At 38.6% G+C, this 20,976-nt stretch overlaps 1 protein-coding gene across 4 annotated transcripts in view; it reads right to left on the bottom strand.

Moving 5' to 3' along the window:
- Nucleotides 1-20,976, bottom strand: part of OCA2 (OCA2 melanosomal transmembrane protein) — a 504,704-nt gene that overhangs the window by 413,406 nt on the left and 70,322 nt on the right. For all 4 annotated transcript variants that reach the window (XM_047738795.1, XM_047738792.1, XM_047738793.1 and 1 more), the window contains one exon: nt 1,164-1,262. In XM_047738795.1, coding sequence (XP_047594751.1) covers nt 1,164-1,262 — 99 coding nt within the window. The remainder of the gene's footprint in view (nt 1-1,163; nt 1,263-20,976) is intronic.

The raw sequence follows: 20,976 nt of genomic DNA on the forward strand, positions 1-20,976 counted from the left end.
TGGGAGGGGAACCAATGGTGACATTTGAGCCCCTCTGAAGTTGAGTGAGACTTCCCTGGAGAGCAAGAAGGGGAGAAAGTTTGTCTAGTCAATGGCCTTAGTGGGAACTTTTGCAGGAAGACACAACTTGTCATCAGGAATCTCCTGGAGGGAGCCAGTCTGTCCCTGCACTGGAGGTTATTAAATCCACATTCTTACACCCTATCTAAATGGGGCGAGTCTTCAGCAACTGAGCCTAGGAATCCACATGGCATACAAGTACCCCAAAGAATTCTGATACACTCTATAAAGTATGAAGTCCCCCCCAACAATGTTTGCAGACAGGGCTGAAAAGAGGGTGGGCAACTCCTTAGAGGATGGGAGGGAGGTAGGTGTAGGTAACATAGCAGCCTGCCTGCTGATGCAGATGCATGGGATCAGGTGACAGGAAAGGATCTGTCACAATGCCACCAAGTTTGCAATGTGTGGGATGTGAAGGGATACTGAGCAGGCAGTTCAGGCTTCCAGAAAGTTTGTCTGCAAAAAGAAAAAGAGATGAGCTTGGATACCTGGATGAGGGCCCTTTATCCTAGGGGACAGAGTTATCGTCCAGATCAGCTCTGATCAGAGAGTCCAGAACCATCCTATCTGTCCCCAGTAGGACCTTCAAACTTGCAGGAAGTGGAGGTTCCTCTTAAATCATACATTTTCAACCTCATCGCTAATGACATTTGAGACAGATAATCCTTTGTTGTGGAGAAGTGTCCTGTGCTTTGCAAGATGTTAAGCAGCATCCCTGGCCTTTACCCTTAAATGCCAGTAGTACCCCTGCTCCAGCTGTTACAACAAAAAACAAAAATAACTCTGGACTGTGTCTTCCTCACCCAGCTCAGAATCCCTGGCCTGGTAAGATGGCCCATCAGAGCTGTGGATATGCATGAATGTGCACATGTGTTATTTAAGGGAGCAGGGATATGAATATAGCTTATGAATTCATAAGCTATAGACTACAATGACTAGAATCATGAATGTATACTACATTGAACCGACAAGGATCTGGCAGAGACCAAACAATATGTCAGGTGAAAATTCACATCTCGGGAAGAAATTCTCCAACATAAATGCCAAGGACAATGCTCAGAGATTTCCTAATTTTACAAGAAGTGGGTTGGGGGGAAACTCACCTTTTCTCTTGTGAGGAATTTCTCAGCAAAGGGGTGTTTTCTGTAAAGCAGGGATCTTTTGACCTGGAGCTGAAGAGCTGAGGTAAAGAAGAGTGAGACCTGAAAGACACAGTGAAGGAAAAAGGATCACCAACACAAAAATGGTGGAAGTGTTACTGGTAATTGGGGCTATATCCAAGAACATGCCTGAAATTCAGTGATAAATTTTACATAAGTTATAACTGAATTGTAAAAAGCTAGAGTTTAAAAAAGACCATTAGAAACAACTCTCCTTAAAAAAAATAAAAAAGAAAATAAAAAAAGAAACAACTCTCCTAGCCAGCATAAACCAGGTTGGCAATGCAAAAAAGAAACACATAAGAGACCAGACACTCTAGGATTGATACTTTCAGGCTTTGCAATTCCATGCAGAACTTTTTTTTTTTTAAAGATTTTATTTATTTGACAGACAGAGATCACAAGTAGGTGGAGAGGCAGGCAGAGAGAGAGGAGGAAACAGGCTCCCGGCCGAGCAGCGAGCCTGATGGGGGCTCGATCCCAGGACCCCGAGACCATGACCCAAGCCAGAGGCAGAGACTTTAACCCACTGAGCCACCCAGGCGCCCCCCCATGCAGAACTTTTCATGGAGAAAACTGTTCAGAGTCTGATGGGCCTTTCTATACTCAAAAAATTCTATTTCCTAAGATCACAGTATTTAAATATCACACATTTAAAATATCCTACTGGCTCCCCATTGAAGACCAGCAAAACTCAGCATCCACGGGGTCAAAATGAAATGATAAAATGGCAACGATGGATCTCTCATGGGGATGGAAGCCACAAGTGAAACAAAGCAAAGCTTCACACTGTAGGGACACCCCCTCCACTGTGCTAGCCTGCACTAGAGGAAGGGCCACCATAAACTTATCCAAATCAGGAGCTCAAGAGAGCACAAGAGAGTCCACAAACATATATGGTCCTCATTCAAGGACACATGATGTTTAAAAGCAACCAGCTTTTCATGAAAAGCTGCAGAAATAATTTTCATTATTAACTGTTGGGACTATGTCATTTTATACACAAATACATTGACTTTCCTAAAGGATCCCAGGCCACACAGAGCTGCTGTGGATGCCATGAAACACTCACCAGGGATAATAATAGTAAAGGCAGAGAAAGGAAAAAAAAGTATTCCCACCCTCTTTCTCCTTTCATTCCAGCATGTACCTGTGACAGCAGGACAATAAGACTCTGGTCTCATGGGTGGATAAAACCAGAGCCCTGAGCTGTGCCCAACAACACCTACCATTCCACACCAGAGCCTGGAAGGGAGTCTGTCTTGGGCCAGCAATGTGTTCTCTGAGTACACCTCTGGGCAGCCCTGCATACTTTACTGGGGAACACAGATAAGAGAGGACTCTGTCCTCAGGAGCTTTAATAGCCAGGAAGAAGAACACAGCAGAGAACAAGGTATAGAATAGATGTCCTAACTAGCACTCATGAGAGCAGAGATGGAAGATGAATTCCACTTGAGTGATTTAATAATTTATACACTTTAACTGTTAGCTGTTCAAACTGGTTTAAACAATTAGTTGGGCTTTAAATTTTTCATGTCTCATAACTGCAAATGAAGAAGGGCCTCAGGCACATTTAGATAAATGTCTCAATGAGTCAACTAATATCCAGCGTTTTCCATTACTCCCTGAGGTGGTCTGTTACATAGCATTCCTGGGAAAGGAGACTGTTACGGAGACCTCACTCACATTATTTAACCACTCTGAGCTTCCATTTTCTCATCTGTATAATGTGGATTAAAAGAAAAAACTCACTAAAGTGAGTCACACTAAATTAGGAGATATAAATGGTAAGCATAGTTTGGCTTCAATTCAATTCAATTATTTCTATAACACTGTGAGCCTCTTATGAATGGCTGCCATGATATTTCCATCTTGTTTTATTGGGTACCGTGACTGGTGCCCTGTTCAATGTCAGTGCTTAAATCCCAGTAATCATAGCTTATTTGCATGAGTTGCCTTTTTGACTCCATGAAATAGTTTTGTAAATCATTATCAGATCAATAATGTGCTCAGAAATACCACCTACCCTCTGAAGAGCAGAGCATGTTCAAGAGAGTGGAGATGCCATTGCTCCTTAGAAAGCATTATCCACAGGCTCTCAGCAAAGCTCACGGCAGTGCCACATTGCACAATGCTGAGAATTCACCTTACAGCCACGAAGGAGGAAAATCAAAAATGGGGAAAAGTCAAAAGTCCATTTATTTTCTCTGAGGTGAACACATCTGGCTGATTTAATTTTTTAACATTTCTATTGCACTTTGTTTACACACAGTATTTTATAATTGTAGTTAAGTATATAGGAAGTAGTTTCTAAGCTTTTTAATATTTAGTTATGATTCTAAAGAGCCAAAAATAAAATTAGTTTTGCTAGGAAATTTCCCAAAGGCTTCAGGCTATTCCAAATTTAAATTGAATTTTACATTGTCCAGGTATTATTTTCCATTGTTCCCATCCATTTCATTTTTGCAAAGAAGGGAGGCTCAGAGAGGGCTTCAGACCAAGTTACTTCACAGGATCCCTGACCTTCTGTCCTGGAAGATAGAAAACTCACAAACTGCATATAGAGAAGATTCAGGATTACCCAAGAAACATATTTCACAGTGATTTTTCTTTCTGACTTAATTAAGGTAGAAAATATTAATGAGATCTATATTATTCCTGAACTTTTTTCCTTCTGGAAAAAAAAAATCTCATTGACATTTTTCTGACTTCACATCTAAGGCCAGGTGTTGTCAAAATTCACAAAATTCAACAGTGTCTATTTTCCTAGTGTCTCAACAACTCTGTGTATACATGTGTAAAATTCATATATGCCTGCAAACTTATAAGCAGGCAATACTTATTTGAATAATTTGGAAACTACAGAAGAGGATAACGGATAAAATTATTATATATAATTCTGTATTTCAAAGATACAAGCTTATCTATAGATGGTTACCAGAGGGGAGGTGGATGGGGAGATGGGTGAAATAGGTGATGGAGATTAAGGGGTGCCCTTGTCATGATGAGCACCAGGTGTTGTGTGGAAATTTTGAATTACTATATCGAAAATATAACAATGTTTGTTAACTAAGTGGAATTTAAGTAAAGAGCTAAAAAATAAAAAAGAACTTCCTTTCAATCTTTTTTTTTCTAAATATAAATGAATAGTTTTAAAGTCAGCACTCAATGTTATATGCAACTAACAAATTGTTGAACACTACTTCTAAAACTAATGATGTACCATATGTTGGCTAATTGAACATAAAAAAAAATAATAAAGTCGTCTTCAAATATATGAGTTTCCAGACATACATTCAAACAAATAAGTTGCTTTGTTCTCTAATTGTTTAACTTAGATAAGTCATTAACATTTCTGTGTTATTAAATGTTCTTCTACAATGTGATTTACATATTAGCATCATATTCCATTACGTGAATCCCCATATTAGGCATAACCATCCTCTGCTGTTGGAAATTTAGGGAATTTCTACTTCTTTACTAATATAAGTAACAAACATTATGAAAGTCCTAGTAGATAAGTCTTTGTACGTGCCTCCAAAAGTTTCCTAGGACAGATTCCTAGAAGTGGAGTCACTGGGCAAGAGGTATCCTGGTGCTTATGGTCCACAGAGAGCCTTACTATGCCTTTCAGTTACAGAAGAGAACAAATCCTTGTCCCCACAGCCCTGGGTATTAGCCACATTTTAGATCCTTAAGCAGTAAATTTTAAACAGCTAGAATTGATTCAGGTCCACCATTATCAAGAAACCTGCTGCCATGATTGTAAATAAGACCCATCTATGCCAACCTACAAGATGGATACAGTGTGTTTGCAACACCTCCCAGCCCTCCCCTATCTATAACCGTTATCTTAGCTCCAGACACCCTAGTTCTTTCTAGATCCAAACACTGGGTAGTCCTATCGTGCTTATGTCATTTTATCAAGAAAAAAAGTATCTAAGAATGTTAAAAATATTAAATACCTAATATATTAACACTTCTGAGAAGATTCACATTTCTAAAGGGCAGATAAGAGACAATGATTAGTGCAAAGAACATGCTGGAGAGGTAATGGTTTGGTCATCAGTGGTAGAGAAAGAGGTTTGCTCTCATTCCTTCTCAAGCTCTGTATCATGTAAACACCATCAATACAGGACAGAAGCCAGCTCTGCTTGGCAGGGAATCCAGAGCCAGTAACAAGGAGTGCAAAATGATGCCACTGCCTTCCTCTGTCTCTCTTTCCCTCTCTATCTCTGACTCTTGTTTCTGGCCTATTTTATCCTGGACTCACTGGCCCAAGATACCTTTCCAAAAGGAAAAAAGCAAACCAGCAGGCTAGGAAAAGCTGGATTTGCCCCAAAAGTGATCACACGGACAACAGCCAAGTGTGTCCATTGACAGAAAGCAGATCTGAGGAAGGAAAGTGAGCAGCAAACCTGCCACCCACTCATGTGCCATTTTTTAGAAGATTTGGGAGGAAACTGTGATTTCTCACCCAGATATACACAGAGCTTCAGAGAAACTATCCGTGTTCTCTCCAAGCATAACCGGGCTTTTAAGTTTATTTAACTGCAAAAAAGAGAACCTATAGCTCAGGCTGCTCAGAGGCAATGTCTATAATCAGTTGTAATCATGAAGGCTGTTTCCCACTTCCTCAGCCTAACACACCACTAGTTATTTTCTGCAGGATTTAAAAAATAAGTCCATAAAAAAATAATTATAAATCTATGATAATAGGTACACAATGTAGAAAAATGTAATTTGTGATATCGATAACAAAGGGTGGCAGAACTATATAGAAGCAGAATTTTTGTATGCAGTTGAAGTTAAGTTAGTATCAATTCAAATTAGGTTGTTATAACTTTAGAATGTCATACCTAATTGTCACTGTAAACACAAAGAAAATATAATAAAACATACACCAAAAAAATGAGAAGGGAATCAAAACATGTCACTACAGAAGTCAACTAAACATGGAGGAAGGCAGTAAAGGAGGAAGGCAGTAATTAAGGAAATGAGGGACAAAAGGCTATAAGACATACAGAAAACATAAAACAAAATGCAAAAGTAGTTCTGTTTGTATGAATGATAACCTTAAATACCAATATACTAAACTCATCAATCAAAAGGCAGAGGTTGGCAAAGGGATTAAAATGGAAACAAAACAAAATAAAACAAAAAATATGACTCAACTATATGCTGTCAATAACAATTATAAATAATATACACCAAACATCAGAGCTCCAAAAGATATGAGGCAGACAACTGACATAATCGAAGGGATAGATAGTTCTACAATAATGGGTAGAGACTTCAATGCCCCACTCTCAATAATGGTTAGAAATCAAACAAAAGATACATATGGATCTGGAGGCCTTACACAACACTATTGACCAACTGGACCTAAAAAACCTACAGAGAGCAATCTACCCAACAACAGCAAAATTATACATTTCTCTCTAGTACATATGTAACATTCACCAAGATAGACATTTGTTATGCCATGAAACCAGTTTCAATAAATTTTAAAAGACTGGAATAATACATGTATCTTTTCTGATCATAGTAAACTTAACCAGAAATCAATAGCAAAAGGAAAACTGAAAAATTCACAAATATATGAAAACTAAACCAAACACTCAACTAACCAACGGGTGAAAGAAGAAATCACAAGGGAAATTAGAAAATATCTTCTATGGGCTGAATTGTGTGCGCCCTCCAACCAAAAAAGCCCCTCGTACGTTGAAGTTTTAACCCCCAGTACCTTATAATATAATTGTGTTTAAATAGGTGATTAAGTTACATGAGGTCATTAGGGTGGATTCTAATCCAATTTGACTACTGTCCTTGTAAGAGGAAATTTGTTACAGAGAGAGACACCAAAGATTCAAGTACAATAAGAGTGTGTAGGGGCAACAGGAAGGCAGCCATTTGCATGCCAAGGAGAGAGGCATTTGAGGCAACCGACCATTGCCAGCACCGTGATCTTGGACTTAGAGCCTCCAGAACTATGAGGAAATAAATTTCTGTTGTTTAAAATGCCCTTTCCGTGTCACTTTGTTATGGCAGCCCTGGCAAACTAATACAGTTTAAGACAAATGCCCTGAGACAAATGACAATGAAAACACAACATACCAAAATGTATAGGATGAACTGAAAGCAGTACTAAGAGGGACACTTATAGCTGTAAGTATTTACATTTAAACAGAAGAAAGATCTCAAATCAACAACCTAAATTGATACCTTAAAAAAATTGAAAATGGGGGCGCCTGGGTGGCTCAGTGGGTTAAGCCACTGCCTTCGGCTCAGGTCATGATCTCAGAGTCCTGGGATTGAGCCCCGCATCGGGCTCTCTGCTCAGCAGGGAGCCTGCTTCCTCCTCTCTCTCTGCCTGCCTCTCTGCCTGCTTGTGATCTCTCTGTCAAATAAATAAATAAAATCTAAAAAAAAAATTGAAAATGAAGAATAAACTAAACCCAAAAGCTGAAAGAAGTAAAAAAATAAATATGAGAGAGGTGACTAATAAAATAAGATGAGAAAAGCTATAGAGAAAATCAGTGAAACCAAAAGTAGGTTCTTTACAAAGATCAATAAAATTGACACATCTTTAGCTAGACTGACTAAGAAAAAAAGAGAGAAAATCAAATCACTAAAATCAGAAATGAGAGCAGGAACATTACTACCATTTTACAGGGGAAAAAAAGGATTATAAGCGTATACTATGAATGATTATATGTTAACAAATTGGATAACCTAGACAAAATGGGTAAATTCCTAGCTATACAAAACCTACCAACACTGATAATGAAGAAAAAGAAAAATCTGAATAGACCTGCAACTATTAAGAAATAGAATCAGTAATCAATCAAAAAATAAGAATATTCTAAGAAACAGAATCAGTAATCAAAAACCTCCCAACATGTATTACATGGAGTGCTAGGTGTGGTGCATAAACAATGAATTCTGGAGCACTGAAAAGAAATTTTAAAAAAATAAATAAAATTTTAAAATAAAAAATAAACAAACTTCCCAACAACAACAAAAAGCCCTGATCCAGGGCTGATACACTCTACCAAATGTTTAAGGAAGGATTAACATCACCTCCTCAAACTCTCTTAAAAAACTGAAAAAGAGGGGACACTTATTCAGTGAGGTTAGCATTACCTTGATAACAAAGACACTACAAGAGCAGAAAACCACAGACCAATATCCCTGGTGAATACTGATGCAAAAAATCCTCAGCAAAATACTAGCAAGTCAGTTCAGCAGCATATTAAAAGGATTATACACTATGACCAAGGGGAATTAATTCCTGGAATTCAAGGATGGTTCAAAATATAAAAATCAATTGATGAAACACACATTAACAGAGTGAAGAGAAAAAAACACATGATCATCTATTGATGCAGAAAAGTATATGACAAAATTCAACACACTTTCCTTATAAAAATGTTCAGCAATTAAGAATAAAATGAAACTACACGAGGAGTCAAGATGGCGGAGAAGTAGCAGGCTGAGACTACTTCAGGTAGCGGGAGATCAGCTTATCTAAAGATTGCAAACACCTACAAATCCAAAAGAAGATCGAAGAGAAGAAGAATAGCAACTCTAGAAACAGAAAATCAACCACTTTCTGAAAGGTAGGACTGGCGGAGAAGTGAATCCAAAGCAGCGGGAAGATAGACCGCGGGGAGAGGGGCCGGCTCCTGGCAAGTGGCGGAGCAACAGAGCACAAAATCAGGACTTTTAAAAGTCTGTTCCGCTGAGGGACATCGCTCCAGAGGCTTAACCGGGGTGAAGCCCACGTGGGGTCAGCATGGCCTCAGGTCCCGCAGGGTCACAGAAGGATTGGGGGTGTCTGAGTGTCACAGAGCTTACAGGTATTAGAACAGGGAAGTCAGCTACAGAGACAGAGCCGAGGAGTAAGCGCTAAGCTCGGGGTTACCTTGAACCGGTCGCAGGCTCGGTCAGCTCGGAGCACGGCCGGAGGAGAGGGTGACGGGAGTAATTGGGCGCTGTTCTCTGACGGCGCACTGAGGAGTGGGGCCCCGGGCTCTCGGCTCCTCCGGGCCGGAGACCGGGAGGCCGCCATCTTCATTCCCGTCCTCCGGAACTCTACAGAAAGCACTGAGAGAACAAAAGCTCCCGATGGCAAACCCGAGCGGATTACTCAGACCTGACCGGGAAAGGGCGGTGCAACGCCCCCTGGGGCAAAGACACTTGAGGATCACTACAACAGGCCCCTCCCCCAGAAGATCAACAAGAAACCCAGCCAGGACCAAGTTCACCTACCAAGGAGTGCAGTTTCAATACCAAGGAGAGCAGCAGAATTCCAGAGGAGGAGAAAGCAAAGCACGGAACTCATGGCTTTCTCCCCATGATTCTTTAGCCTTGCAGTTAATTTAATTTTTTTTTCTTTTTCAATTTTTTTTTCTTCTTCTGCTAAATTTTTTAAACTTTTATCCTTTTCTTTTTTAACATTTTTTAACTAGTTTATCTAATATATATCTTTTTTTTTCCTTTTAATATTTTTTCTTTATTGGTTTTCTTTTTTTAATTGTTTCTTTTTTTTTTTTCCTTTCTGAACCTCTTTTTATCCCCTTTCTCCCCCCTCACGATTTGGGATCTCTTCTGATTTGGCTAAAACATATTTTCCTGGGGTTCTTGCCACCCTTTTAGTATTTTACTTGCTCCTTCATATACTCTTATCTGGACAAAATTAAAAGGCAGAAAAATTCACCACAAAAAAAGAACAAAAGACAGTACCAAAGGCTAGGGACCTAATCAATACAGACATTGGTAATATGTCAGATCTAGAGTTCAGAATGACGATTCTCAAGGTTCTAGCCGGGCTCGAAAAAGGCATGGAAGATATTAGAGAAACCCTCTCGGGAGATATAAAAGCCCTTTCTGGAGAAATAAAAGAACTAAAATCTAACCAAGTTGAAATCAAAAAAGCTATTAATGAGGTGCAATCAAAAATGGAGGCTCTCACTGCTAGGATAAATGAGGCAGAAGAAAGAATTAGCGATATAGAAGACCAAATGACAGAGAATAAAGAAGCTGAGCAAAAGAGGGACAAACAGCTACTGGACCACGAGGGGAGAATTCGAGAGATAAGTGACACCATAAGACGAAACAACATTAGAATAATTGGGATTCCAGAAGAAGAGGAAACAGAGAGGGGAGCAGAAGGTATATTGGAGAGAATTATTGGAGAGAATTTCCCCAATATGGCAAAGGGAACAAGCATCAAAATTCAGGAGGTTCAGAGAACCCCCCTCAAAATCAATACGAATAGGTCCACACCCCGTCACCTAATAGTAAAATTGACAAGTCTTAGTGACAAAGAAAAGATTCTGAAAGCAGCCCGGGAAAAGAAGTCTGTAACGTACAATGGTAAAAATATTAGATTGGCAGCAGACTTATCCACAGAGACCTGGCAGGCCAGAAAGAGCTGGCATGATATATTCAGAGTACTAAACGAGAAAAACATGCAGCCAAGAATACTATATCCAGCTAGGCTATCATTGAAAATAGAAGGAGAGATTAAAAACTTCCAGGACAAACAAAAACTGAAAGAATTTGCAAATACCAAACCAGCTCTACAGGAAATATTGAAAGGGGTCCTCTAAGCAAAGAGAGACCCTAAAAGTAGTAGATCAGAAAGAAACAGAGACAATATACAATAACAGTCACCTTACAGGCAATACAATGGCACTAAATTCATATCTCTCAATACTTACCCTGAATGTTAATGGGCTAAATGCTCCAATCAAAAGACACAGGGTATCAGAATGGATAAAAAAACAAAACCCATCTATATGTTGCCTAGAAGAAACTCATTTTAGACCCAAAGACACCTCCAGATTTAAAGTGAGGGGGTGGAAAACAATTTACCATGCTAATGGACATCAGAAGAAAGCTGGAGTGGCAATCCTTATATCAGATCAATTAGATTTTAAGCCAAAGACTATAATAAGAGATGAGGAAGGACACTATATCATACTCAAAGGAACTGTCCAACAAGAAGATCTAACAATTGTAAATATCTATGCCCCTAACGTGGGAGCAGCCAACTATAAACCAATTAATAACAAAATCAAAGAAACACATCGACAATAATACAATAATAGTAGGGGACTTTAACACTCCCCTCACTGAAATGGACAGATCATCCAAGCAAAAGATCAACAAGGAAATCAAGGCCTTAAATGACACACTGGACCAGATGGACATCACAGATATATTCAGAACATTTCATCCCAAAGCAACAGAATACACATTCTTCTCTAGTGCACATGGAATATTCTCCAGAATAGATCACATTCTTGGTCCTAAATCAGGTCTCAACCGGTATCAAAAGATTGGAATCATTCCCTGCATATTTTCAGACCACAATGCTCTGAAGCTAGAACTCAATCACAAGAGGAAATTTGGAAAGAACCCAAATACATGGAGACTAAACAGCATCCTTCTAAAGAATGAATGGGTCAACCAGGAAATTAAAGAAGAATTGAAAAAATTCATGGAAACAAATGATAATGAAAACACAACGGTTTAAAATCTGTGGGACACAACAAAGGCAGTCCTGAGAGGAAAATATATAGCGGTACAAGCCTTTCTCAAGAAACAAGAAAGGTCTCAGGTACACAACCTAACCCTACACCTAAAAGAGCTGGAGAAAGAAAAAGAAAGAAAGCCTAAACCCAGCAGGAGAAGAGAAATCATAAAGATCAGAGCAGAAATCAATGAAATAGAAACCAAATAAACAATAGAACAAATCAACGAAACTAGGAGCTGGTTCTTTGAAAGAATTAATAAGAACGATAAACCCCTGGCCAGACTTATCAAAAAGAAAAGAGAAAGGACCCAAATAAATAAAATCATAAATGAAAGAAGAGAGATCACAACGAACACCAAAGAAATACAGACAATTATAAGAACATACTATGAGCAACTCTACGCCAACAAATTTGACAATCTGGAAGAAATGGATGCATTCCTAGAGACATATAAACTACCACAACTGAACCAGGAAGAAATAGAAAGCCTGAACAGACCCATAACCAGTAAGGAGATTGAAACAGTCATCAAAAACCTCCAAACAAACAAAAGCCCAGGGCCAGATGGCTTCCCGGGGGAATTCTACCAAACATTTAAAGAAGAACTAATTCCTATTCTCCTGAAACTGTTCCAAAAAATAGAAATGGAAGGACAACTTCCAAACTCATTTTATGAGGCCAGCATCACCTTGATTCCAAAACCAGACAAGGATCCCATCAAAAAAGAGAACTACAGACCAATAACCTTGATGAACACAGATGCAAAAATTCTCGCCAAAATACTAGCCAATAGGATTCAATGGTACATTAACAGGATTATTCACCACGACCAAGTGGGATTTATTCCAGGGCTGCAAGGTTGGTTCAACATCCGCAAATCAATCAGTGTGATACAACACATTAATAAAAGAAAGAACAAGAACCATATGATACTCTCCATAGATGCTGAAAAAGCATTTGACAAAGTACAGCATCCCTTCCTGATCAAAACTCTTCAAAGTGTAGGGATAGAGGGCACATAACTCAATATTTTCAAAGCCATCTATGAAAAACCCACCGCAAATATCATTCTCAATGGAGAAAAACTGAAAGCTTTTCTGCTAAGGTCAAGAACATGGCAGGGATGTCCGTTATCACCACTGCTATTCAACATAGTACTAGAAGTCCTAGCTTCAGCAATCAGACAACAAAAGGAAATTAAAGGCATCCAAATTGGCAAAGAAGAAGTCAAGCTATCACTCTTCGCAGATGATATGATACTATATGTGGAAAACCCAAAAGACTCCACTCCAAAACTGCTAGAACTTGTACAGGAATTCAGTAAAGTGTCAGAATATAAAATCAATGCACAGAAATCAGTTGCATTTCTCTACACCAACAACAAGACAGAAGAAAGAGAAATTAAGGAGTCAATCCCATTGACAATTGCACCCAAATCTATAAGATACCTAGGAATAAACCTAATCAAAGAGACTAAGATCTATACTCAGAAAACTATAAAGTACTCATGAAAGAAATTGAGGAAGACACAAAGAAATGGAAAAATGTTCCATGCTCCTGGATTGGAAGAATAAATATTGTGAAAATGTCTATGCTACCTAAAGCAATCTACACATTTAATGTAATGCCTATCAAAGTACCATCCATTTTTTTCAAAGAAATGGAACAAATAATCCTAAAATTTATATGGAACCAGAAAAGACCTCGAATAGCCAAAGGAATATTGAAAAAGAAAGCCAAAGTTGGTGGCATCACAATTCCGGACTTCAAGCTCTATTACAAAGCTGTCATCATCAAGACAGCATGGTACTGGCACAAAAACAGACACATAGATCAATGGAACAAAATAGAGAGCCCAGAAATAGACCCTCAACTCTATGGTCAACTCATCTTCGACAAAGCAGGAAAGAATGTCCAATGGAACAAAGACAGCCTCTTCAATAAATGGTGTTGGGAAAATTGGACAGCCACAGGCAGAAAAATGAAATTGGATCATTTCCTTACACCACACACGAAAATAGACTCAAAATGGATGAAGGATCTCAATGTGAGAAAGGAATCCATCAAAATCCTTGAGGAGAACACAGGCAGCAACCTCTTCGATGTCAGCCGCAGCAACATCTTCCTAGGAACATCACCAAAGGCAAGGGAAGCAAGGGCAAAAATGAACTATTGGGATTTTATCAAGATCAAAAGCTTTTGCACAGCAAAGGAAACAGTGAACAAAACCAAAAGACAACTGACAGAATGGGAGAAGATATTTGCAAATGACATATCAGATAAAGGGCTAGTGTCCAAAATCTATAAAGAACTTAGCAAACTCAACACCCAAAGAACAAATAATCCAATCAAGAAATGGGCAGAGGACATGAACAGACATTTCTGCAAAGAAGACATCCAGATGGCCAACAGACACATGAAAAAGTGCTCCATATCACTCGGCATCAGGGAAATACAAATCAAAACCACAATGAGATATCACCTCACACCAGTCTGAATGGCTAAAATTAACAAGTCAGGAAATGACAGATGCTGGCGAGGATGCGGAGAAAGGGGAACCCTCCTACACTGTTGGTGGGAATGCAAGCTGGTGCAACCACTCTGGAAAACAGCATGGAGGTTCCTCAAAATGTTGAACATAGAACTACCCTATGACCCAGCAATTGCACTGCTGGGTATTTACCCTAAAGATACGAACGTAGTGATCCGAAGGGGCACGTGCACCCGAATGTTTATAGCAGCAATGTCTACAATAGCCAAACTATGGAAAGAACCTAGATGTACATCAACAGATGAATGGATAAAGAAGATGTGGTATATATACACAATGGAATACTATGCAGCCATCAAAAGAAATGAAATCTTGCCATTTGCGACGACGTGGATGGAACTAGAGGGTATCATGCTTAGCGAAATCAGTCAGTCGGAGAAAGACAACTATCATATGATCTCCCTGATATGAGGGAGAGGAGATGCAACATGGGGGGTTAAGGGGGTAGGAGAAGAGTAAATGAAACAAGATGGGATTGGGAGGGAGACAAACCATAAGTGACTCTTAATCTCACAAAACAAACTGAGGGTTGATGGGGGGAGGGGGGGAGGGGGGGTGGGATTATGGACATTGGGGAGGGTATGTGCTATGGTGAGTGCTGTGAAGTGTGTAAACCTGGCGATTCACAGACCTGTACCCTGGGGATAAAAATATATTATATGTTTATAAAAAATAAAATTTAAAAAAAAGAATAAAAGGAAACTACAACACAATAAAGGCCATAAAAAACAGCTAACATCATACTCAAAGGTGAAATACTGAAAGATTTTCCTTTAAGACAAAGAACAATTTGAGAATACCTGTTTTGCTTCTAATCAGTGTAGCACTGAAAGCTCTAGCCAGATCAATTAGGCAAGAAAAAGAAATAAAATGCATCCAAATTGAAAAGAAATGCATAAAATTATCTCTATTCACAGATGACATGATCTTATATGTAGAATATTCTAAAGATTATACACACATGCATGCACACACACACAACTGTTAGAACTAATAAATTCAAATTCAGCAATGTTGGAAGATAAAAAATCAACACGCAATAGAATATTCATACAGATGAAATTTTACACAGCAGTGTAACTGGCTGTACTACAGCTAAACAAAGTAATATGGGTAAGTGTTAGGTACATAATGTTGACTGAAGAAAGGAATTCATGGAAGAATACATATAAGATGTAGCTTCTATAAAGCTTAAAAAATAAGCTTGTTTAGGATACTTTTACATGGCTTTAGATAGAATAAATAAAGAGATGGGGTGAGAGAGAGAGATATGTATACACAAACACACACACAGAGGAATTATAAATACAAAGTTCCTGGAAGTAGTCCCCATATTAGGAAGCAAAGGGATCATGCAAAAGAGGTGCCAATTGGTTTATGAAAATTAAACTTCATAACTTACTGATATTCACTCATATGTGGAATATAAGAAATAATGAAGAAGATCATGGGGGATTAAAAAGTAACTTACTGACACGTCACATATATTATTTTGTCTACATAAAATATTACATGCTATTTTATTTTTTATTTAAATTCAATCAGTCAACATATAGTAAATCATTAGTTTCAGATGCAGTGTTCAATAATTTATCAGTTGTGTATAACTACTTTATTTTTTTAAAAGATTTTATTTTTGAAAGAGAGAGAGATCACATGCAGGCAGAGAGGCAGGCAGAGAGAAAGAGGGAAGCAGGCTCCCTATTGAACAGAAAGCCCAATGTGGGGCTCAATTCCAGGACCCTCAGTTCATGACCTGAGCCAAAGGCAGAGGCTTAACCCACTGAGCCACCCAGGCACCCATTTTCTTTTTTTTTTAAGATTTTATTTATTTAACTTTATTTTATTTTTTAAAAGATTTTGTTTATTTATTTAATAGAGAGAGAGAAACAGCAGAGGGAGAAGGAGAAGCAGACTCCCCGCTGAGCAGGGAGCCGAAAGTGGGACCTGATTCCCGGACTCTGGGATCACAACCTGAGCCAAAGGCAGATGCTTCACTAACTGAGCCACTCAGGAACCCCCATATAACTATTTTAAAGGAAAAATGAATTTATCAGTTGTAACAGAAGGGAAGTTATACACGGAAAAGAAATAACATAGAGATGATCAGATAGAAAATTGGAATTCAAAAAATGGTAAGATGGAAAGCTCTACTGATATCCTGAAATAGAGGATGAAAATAATATATTTTCATAATATATTTAAAATATGTATCTCATAATATTTTCAAGTAACTGTTTCCAGTTATCATTCCTAGTTAGTCTAGGAAATAATTATTTTTTTTAAAGATTTTATTTATTTATTTGTCAGAGAGAGAGAGAGAGAGAGCGAGCACAGGCAGACAGAGGGGCAGGCAGAAGCAGAGGGAGAAGCAGGCTCCCCATAGAAAAAGGAGCCCGATGTGGGACTCGATCCCAGGACACTGGGATCATGACCTGAGCCGAAGGCAGCGGCTTAACCAACTGAGCCACCCAGGTGTCCCGGAAATAATTATTTTTAAAAGCCTCCTAAAACCAAGCAAGTCAAAGGGGAAAATAGGTATTACAGAACCACTTAAGTCTCAAATGAGTCACCAAACCAAGAGGTCCTGTACATTATGCAGAAGTAGAAAAAGGGAATTTTAAAAATTCATTCTTTATAAATAAATAGTCCTTTGACTTTCTGTTTGCCAACATAATGTTCAAATAATCTTTGTTTAAACAACTAGTTTTGCTACAGATGGTGCGACTCGATATTAAAAAGAATTTCTAGATACTGTTTAAAAATTTTCCCATAATATGGGGCACCTGGGTGGCTCAGTGGGTTAAGCCTCTGCCTTCGGCTCAGGTCATGATCTCAGGGTCCTGGGATCGAGCCCCATGTCGGACTCTCCGCTCAGCGGGGAGCCTGCTTCCCTTCCTCTCTCTCTACCTGCCTCTCTGCCTGCTTGTGATCTCTGTCTGTCAAATAAATAAATAAATCTTTAAAAAAAATTTTTTCCCATAATATGTGTAAGTACAGTTAACACAAGAATGTTAAATATGAATGGATATTACTCATCACACAAAGGGTTAACAGGATACCCAACGGCTTGGGGAAGTCTTTTTGACAGAGATTTACCAGGACAATTTAAGGATTTACTTGAATTAAAAACAATCAGATGCATTTAAGATTTAAAATCACAATAAAAAAGAGTGGTGCCCATTTTTTCCAGGGTTAACACAAATGTAGCAAGATAAAAGTGCTGGTCCTTGGGCTAAGTAATACTTTGGACATAAAAGATGCAATCCCTTTTTTTCAAAGCAGATGGCTAGAATGGGAAAGACTTCCATTTAGAAAAATCATTGCAGTATAAAAAGTGTTAAAATCTAAACCAAATAAGCAAAAAAATCCGTTTTGGAAAGATTTTTTTAATCAGAAAAAAACCTGTGAGAGGAAATCAGACTAACATTCACTCCAATTGGCTGGAAAATTCAGAAAATAAATCATCAACATTGGATAGGCTTATGACAGGTCTGGTTTTTGAAGAGATAAGTCATTTCTATTGCCTAAAAAAACAAAAGTATACTCCTCCCAAAACAAACCAGAGAGACTTATGTGTTTTCAAGGGAGATGATATAAGACTCCACGTTAATGAAAGGAATATGGGCCCTGAGAAAAAAGCTAGATTTTTTACTTTCATAGTCATCTTTTCCCAGATAGAACATGTGAGTCCAAGGATAAAAAAAATCAGCATTGTTAATAGGAATACAGATTAACTGTAAGTGCCTTAATATATTACCGTATGAAACATAAGATCATTATTATTTAGACAGCTCTCTGGAAGACCATTTTACACTTTTTGTTAATATTTTTGATACTGTGTGCGCATGCATACCATATGCTCAGCAGTGATATCCCATATAAGAAAAAGGAAGTCTATTTTTAACAAACTTTTCTGACCTACCTTTAATTTGAAATCAACAAGATATTCAAGTGTACATGGCAGATTTAGTCCCTATCTCATGTTCCTAGATAGACCCTGCTGGCAACATATTTTATAGTCTATTTCCTAAGCTCTTCTTAGAAAACTGCCTGGATAGAGGAGATACTCATCCTGGTGGCCTAGAGCAGACACATGGATTAGAAACATCACAGAGAATGATGGACTGTGCCAAATTTCTCTATACACCGCAATTCTCTCCCCTGTGTGTGACATACATTTGAATAATTCCAGGCTTCAGGGGTTCCATCAATTAATGAGAGAAGGTCCTAGAATCTCCAACTATGATTTTGGGTTTATCTATTTCTTCTTGTGATCTATCACTTTTTGCTTCATAAATGGTGTAGCTCTTCTTCTTAAATCCATGCCCGTTTTGGGGCACCTGGGTGGCTTGGTCAGTTAACCCTCTGCCTTCGACTCAGGTCATGATCCCAGTGTCCTGGGATCAGGCCCTCATCCGGCTCCCTGCTCAGCAGGGAACCTGTTTCTGCCTCTCCCTCTGCCCACTCGTTTTCTCTCACTCTCTCTCTCTCTCCCCCTCTCTCACACAAATAATAAAATCTTTAAAAAATTATTATTTTTTTAAAAAGTATTATGCCCTTTTGATAGATTACCCTTCTATGACATGGCCATCTTTATTCCTAGTAATATTCTTTCCTCTATAATCCACTTGTTAATATTGTTAATATTAATATAGCCACTCTACTTTTCTTGTATCCATTTTAGTATTGTATGTTTTCTTCCATTTTTTACTTTTAACCTGTCTGTGCTTTTATATTTAAAGTGGGTTCCTTTAGGGGTGCCTGAGTGACTCAGTTGGTTAAACTTCGGCTCAGGTCATGATCTCAGGGTCCTGGGATGAAGCCCTGTGTTGGGTTCCTTGCTCAGTGGGGAGTCTGCTTCTCCCTCTCCCTCTCCTTCTGTTCTCTCTCTCTCTCTCTCAAATAAACTAATTAATTAAATATTTTTAAAAAATAAAGTGAGGGGGAGCGCCTGGGTGGCTCAGTGGGTTGGAGTCTCTGCCTTCAGCTCAAGTCATGATCCCAGGGTCCTGGGATCAAGCCCCGTGTCGGGCTCTCTACTCAGCAGGGAGCCTGCTGCCCGCCCCCCCCCCCAACTGCCTCTCTGCCTACTTGTGATCTGTCAAATAAATAAATAAAATCTTAAAATAAATAAATAAATAAATAAATAAATAAATAAATAAAGTGGGTTCCTTTATGCATAAGGTATTCAGTCCATTCTCATATAATGTGATTATTGCATATTTAGGTTTATATCCACCATCTTGCTATTTGTTTTCTATTTATTCATCTATTCCTTGTTCCCTTTTTCTCTTTTTCTGCCTTATTTTGCAGTAGCTGAGTATTCTGTATGACCCATATTATTCCTTTTGTAGCTGGCTTATTTGCTATAATTCCTTGTTAGTTTAGTTGTTGCCTTAGGATTTACAATATACATCTTGAGCTTCTTACAATCTAAGTTAAAATTGTATTATACCTGTTCCTCTCTAACATACAATACTAATATTCATATTCATAACTATATACATCTATAATGCACAAAGGTACACTTAAAATAATATGCTCCCATTTCTTTCTTCCCAACCTTTGTGCTATTGCTGTCATACTTTTACATGTGTTATAAAACATGTACTGCATTTTTATTATTTTTTAAATGATTATCTTTTAAAGACAATAAGAAGAAATATACATATTGACTAAAACCATTTACATTCTTGGCACTCTTCGTTCCTTTGTGTAGATCCATTTTCCTCCAGGAGAGCTGGAGCTCACCCCACCCCTGCCCTTGCTGTACCTTGCACTCCCCTTTGTTGTGTCACTTATTGCACACTTTGCATACTTGTTTATATATCTACCCCTCAACTATACCATGAGAACAATACCTAGCATTGCACAAACTAACATCAAGCTTAAGATAGAGGAACAAGATCAGCTATAACAACTCACATGATTAGAGCCAGGGAAAGCCATCCATTCCATGGGGTGAGAGAAGCTAGCATGTTTTAGTATCTCCTATGCACCTAAGCACAATAGATGGGATGCTGCCACAGCTATGTCTCCCAACCCAGTATAGACAACAATATGGTCTGGCCATGCTCACACTTCAAATCAGCATGCCTACAAATGATTAGTGTGCTCCTAAAATCTACTTGCTGAAGTTTCCTTCTTATCACCCTCTTTTTAAACTCTGGGGACCTAGAATTATCAGGAAAATTCCAAAGGTGTTAAATTCCCATTCCCAAGTCTGCCAACATATCCTCCTCCTGCCATTCTCATTCCATTCTCTTCCTCCATGACAGTGCTTCTAACTGTAAGCCTACAAGCAAACCCTCTGGGACTCTGCTTCAAGACAATTTCCCACGACCCTATCCTACAGATCCTGATTCAGAAAAGTGTATAGCTCAGGGAGCTATATTTTTACAACACCCAAGGGATTTTGAAATCATACCACACCGTGAGAAACACTGGCACAGAAGATGAATCTCATACTCTCCAGCTTGGTATCAACATCTGCTCGTAGTATCATCCTCAAATCTTTCCAAATACATCTCCTTTTAGCTTTAACAATCTCTAGGGAACAACATGGTCTCAGCCATGGTTGCCCAGTGGTTATGTCTTCTTGTCATCTTCCATCTTAAGCACAAGTTCTCTGCGAGAAGGAAGAACACTCAGAAAA

The sequence above is a fragment of the Lutra lutra genome, chromosome 7 (genome assembly GCF_902655055.1).
Source record: "Lutra lutra chromosome 7, mLutLut1.2, whole genome shotgun sequence".
In the NCBI taxonomy this organism is placed as follows: Eukaryota; Metazoa; Chordata; class Mammalia; order Carnivora; family Mustelidae; genus Lutra; species Lutra lutra.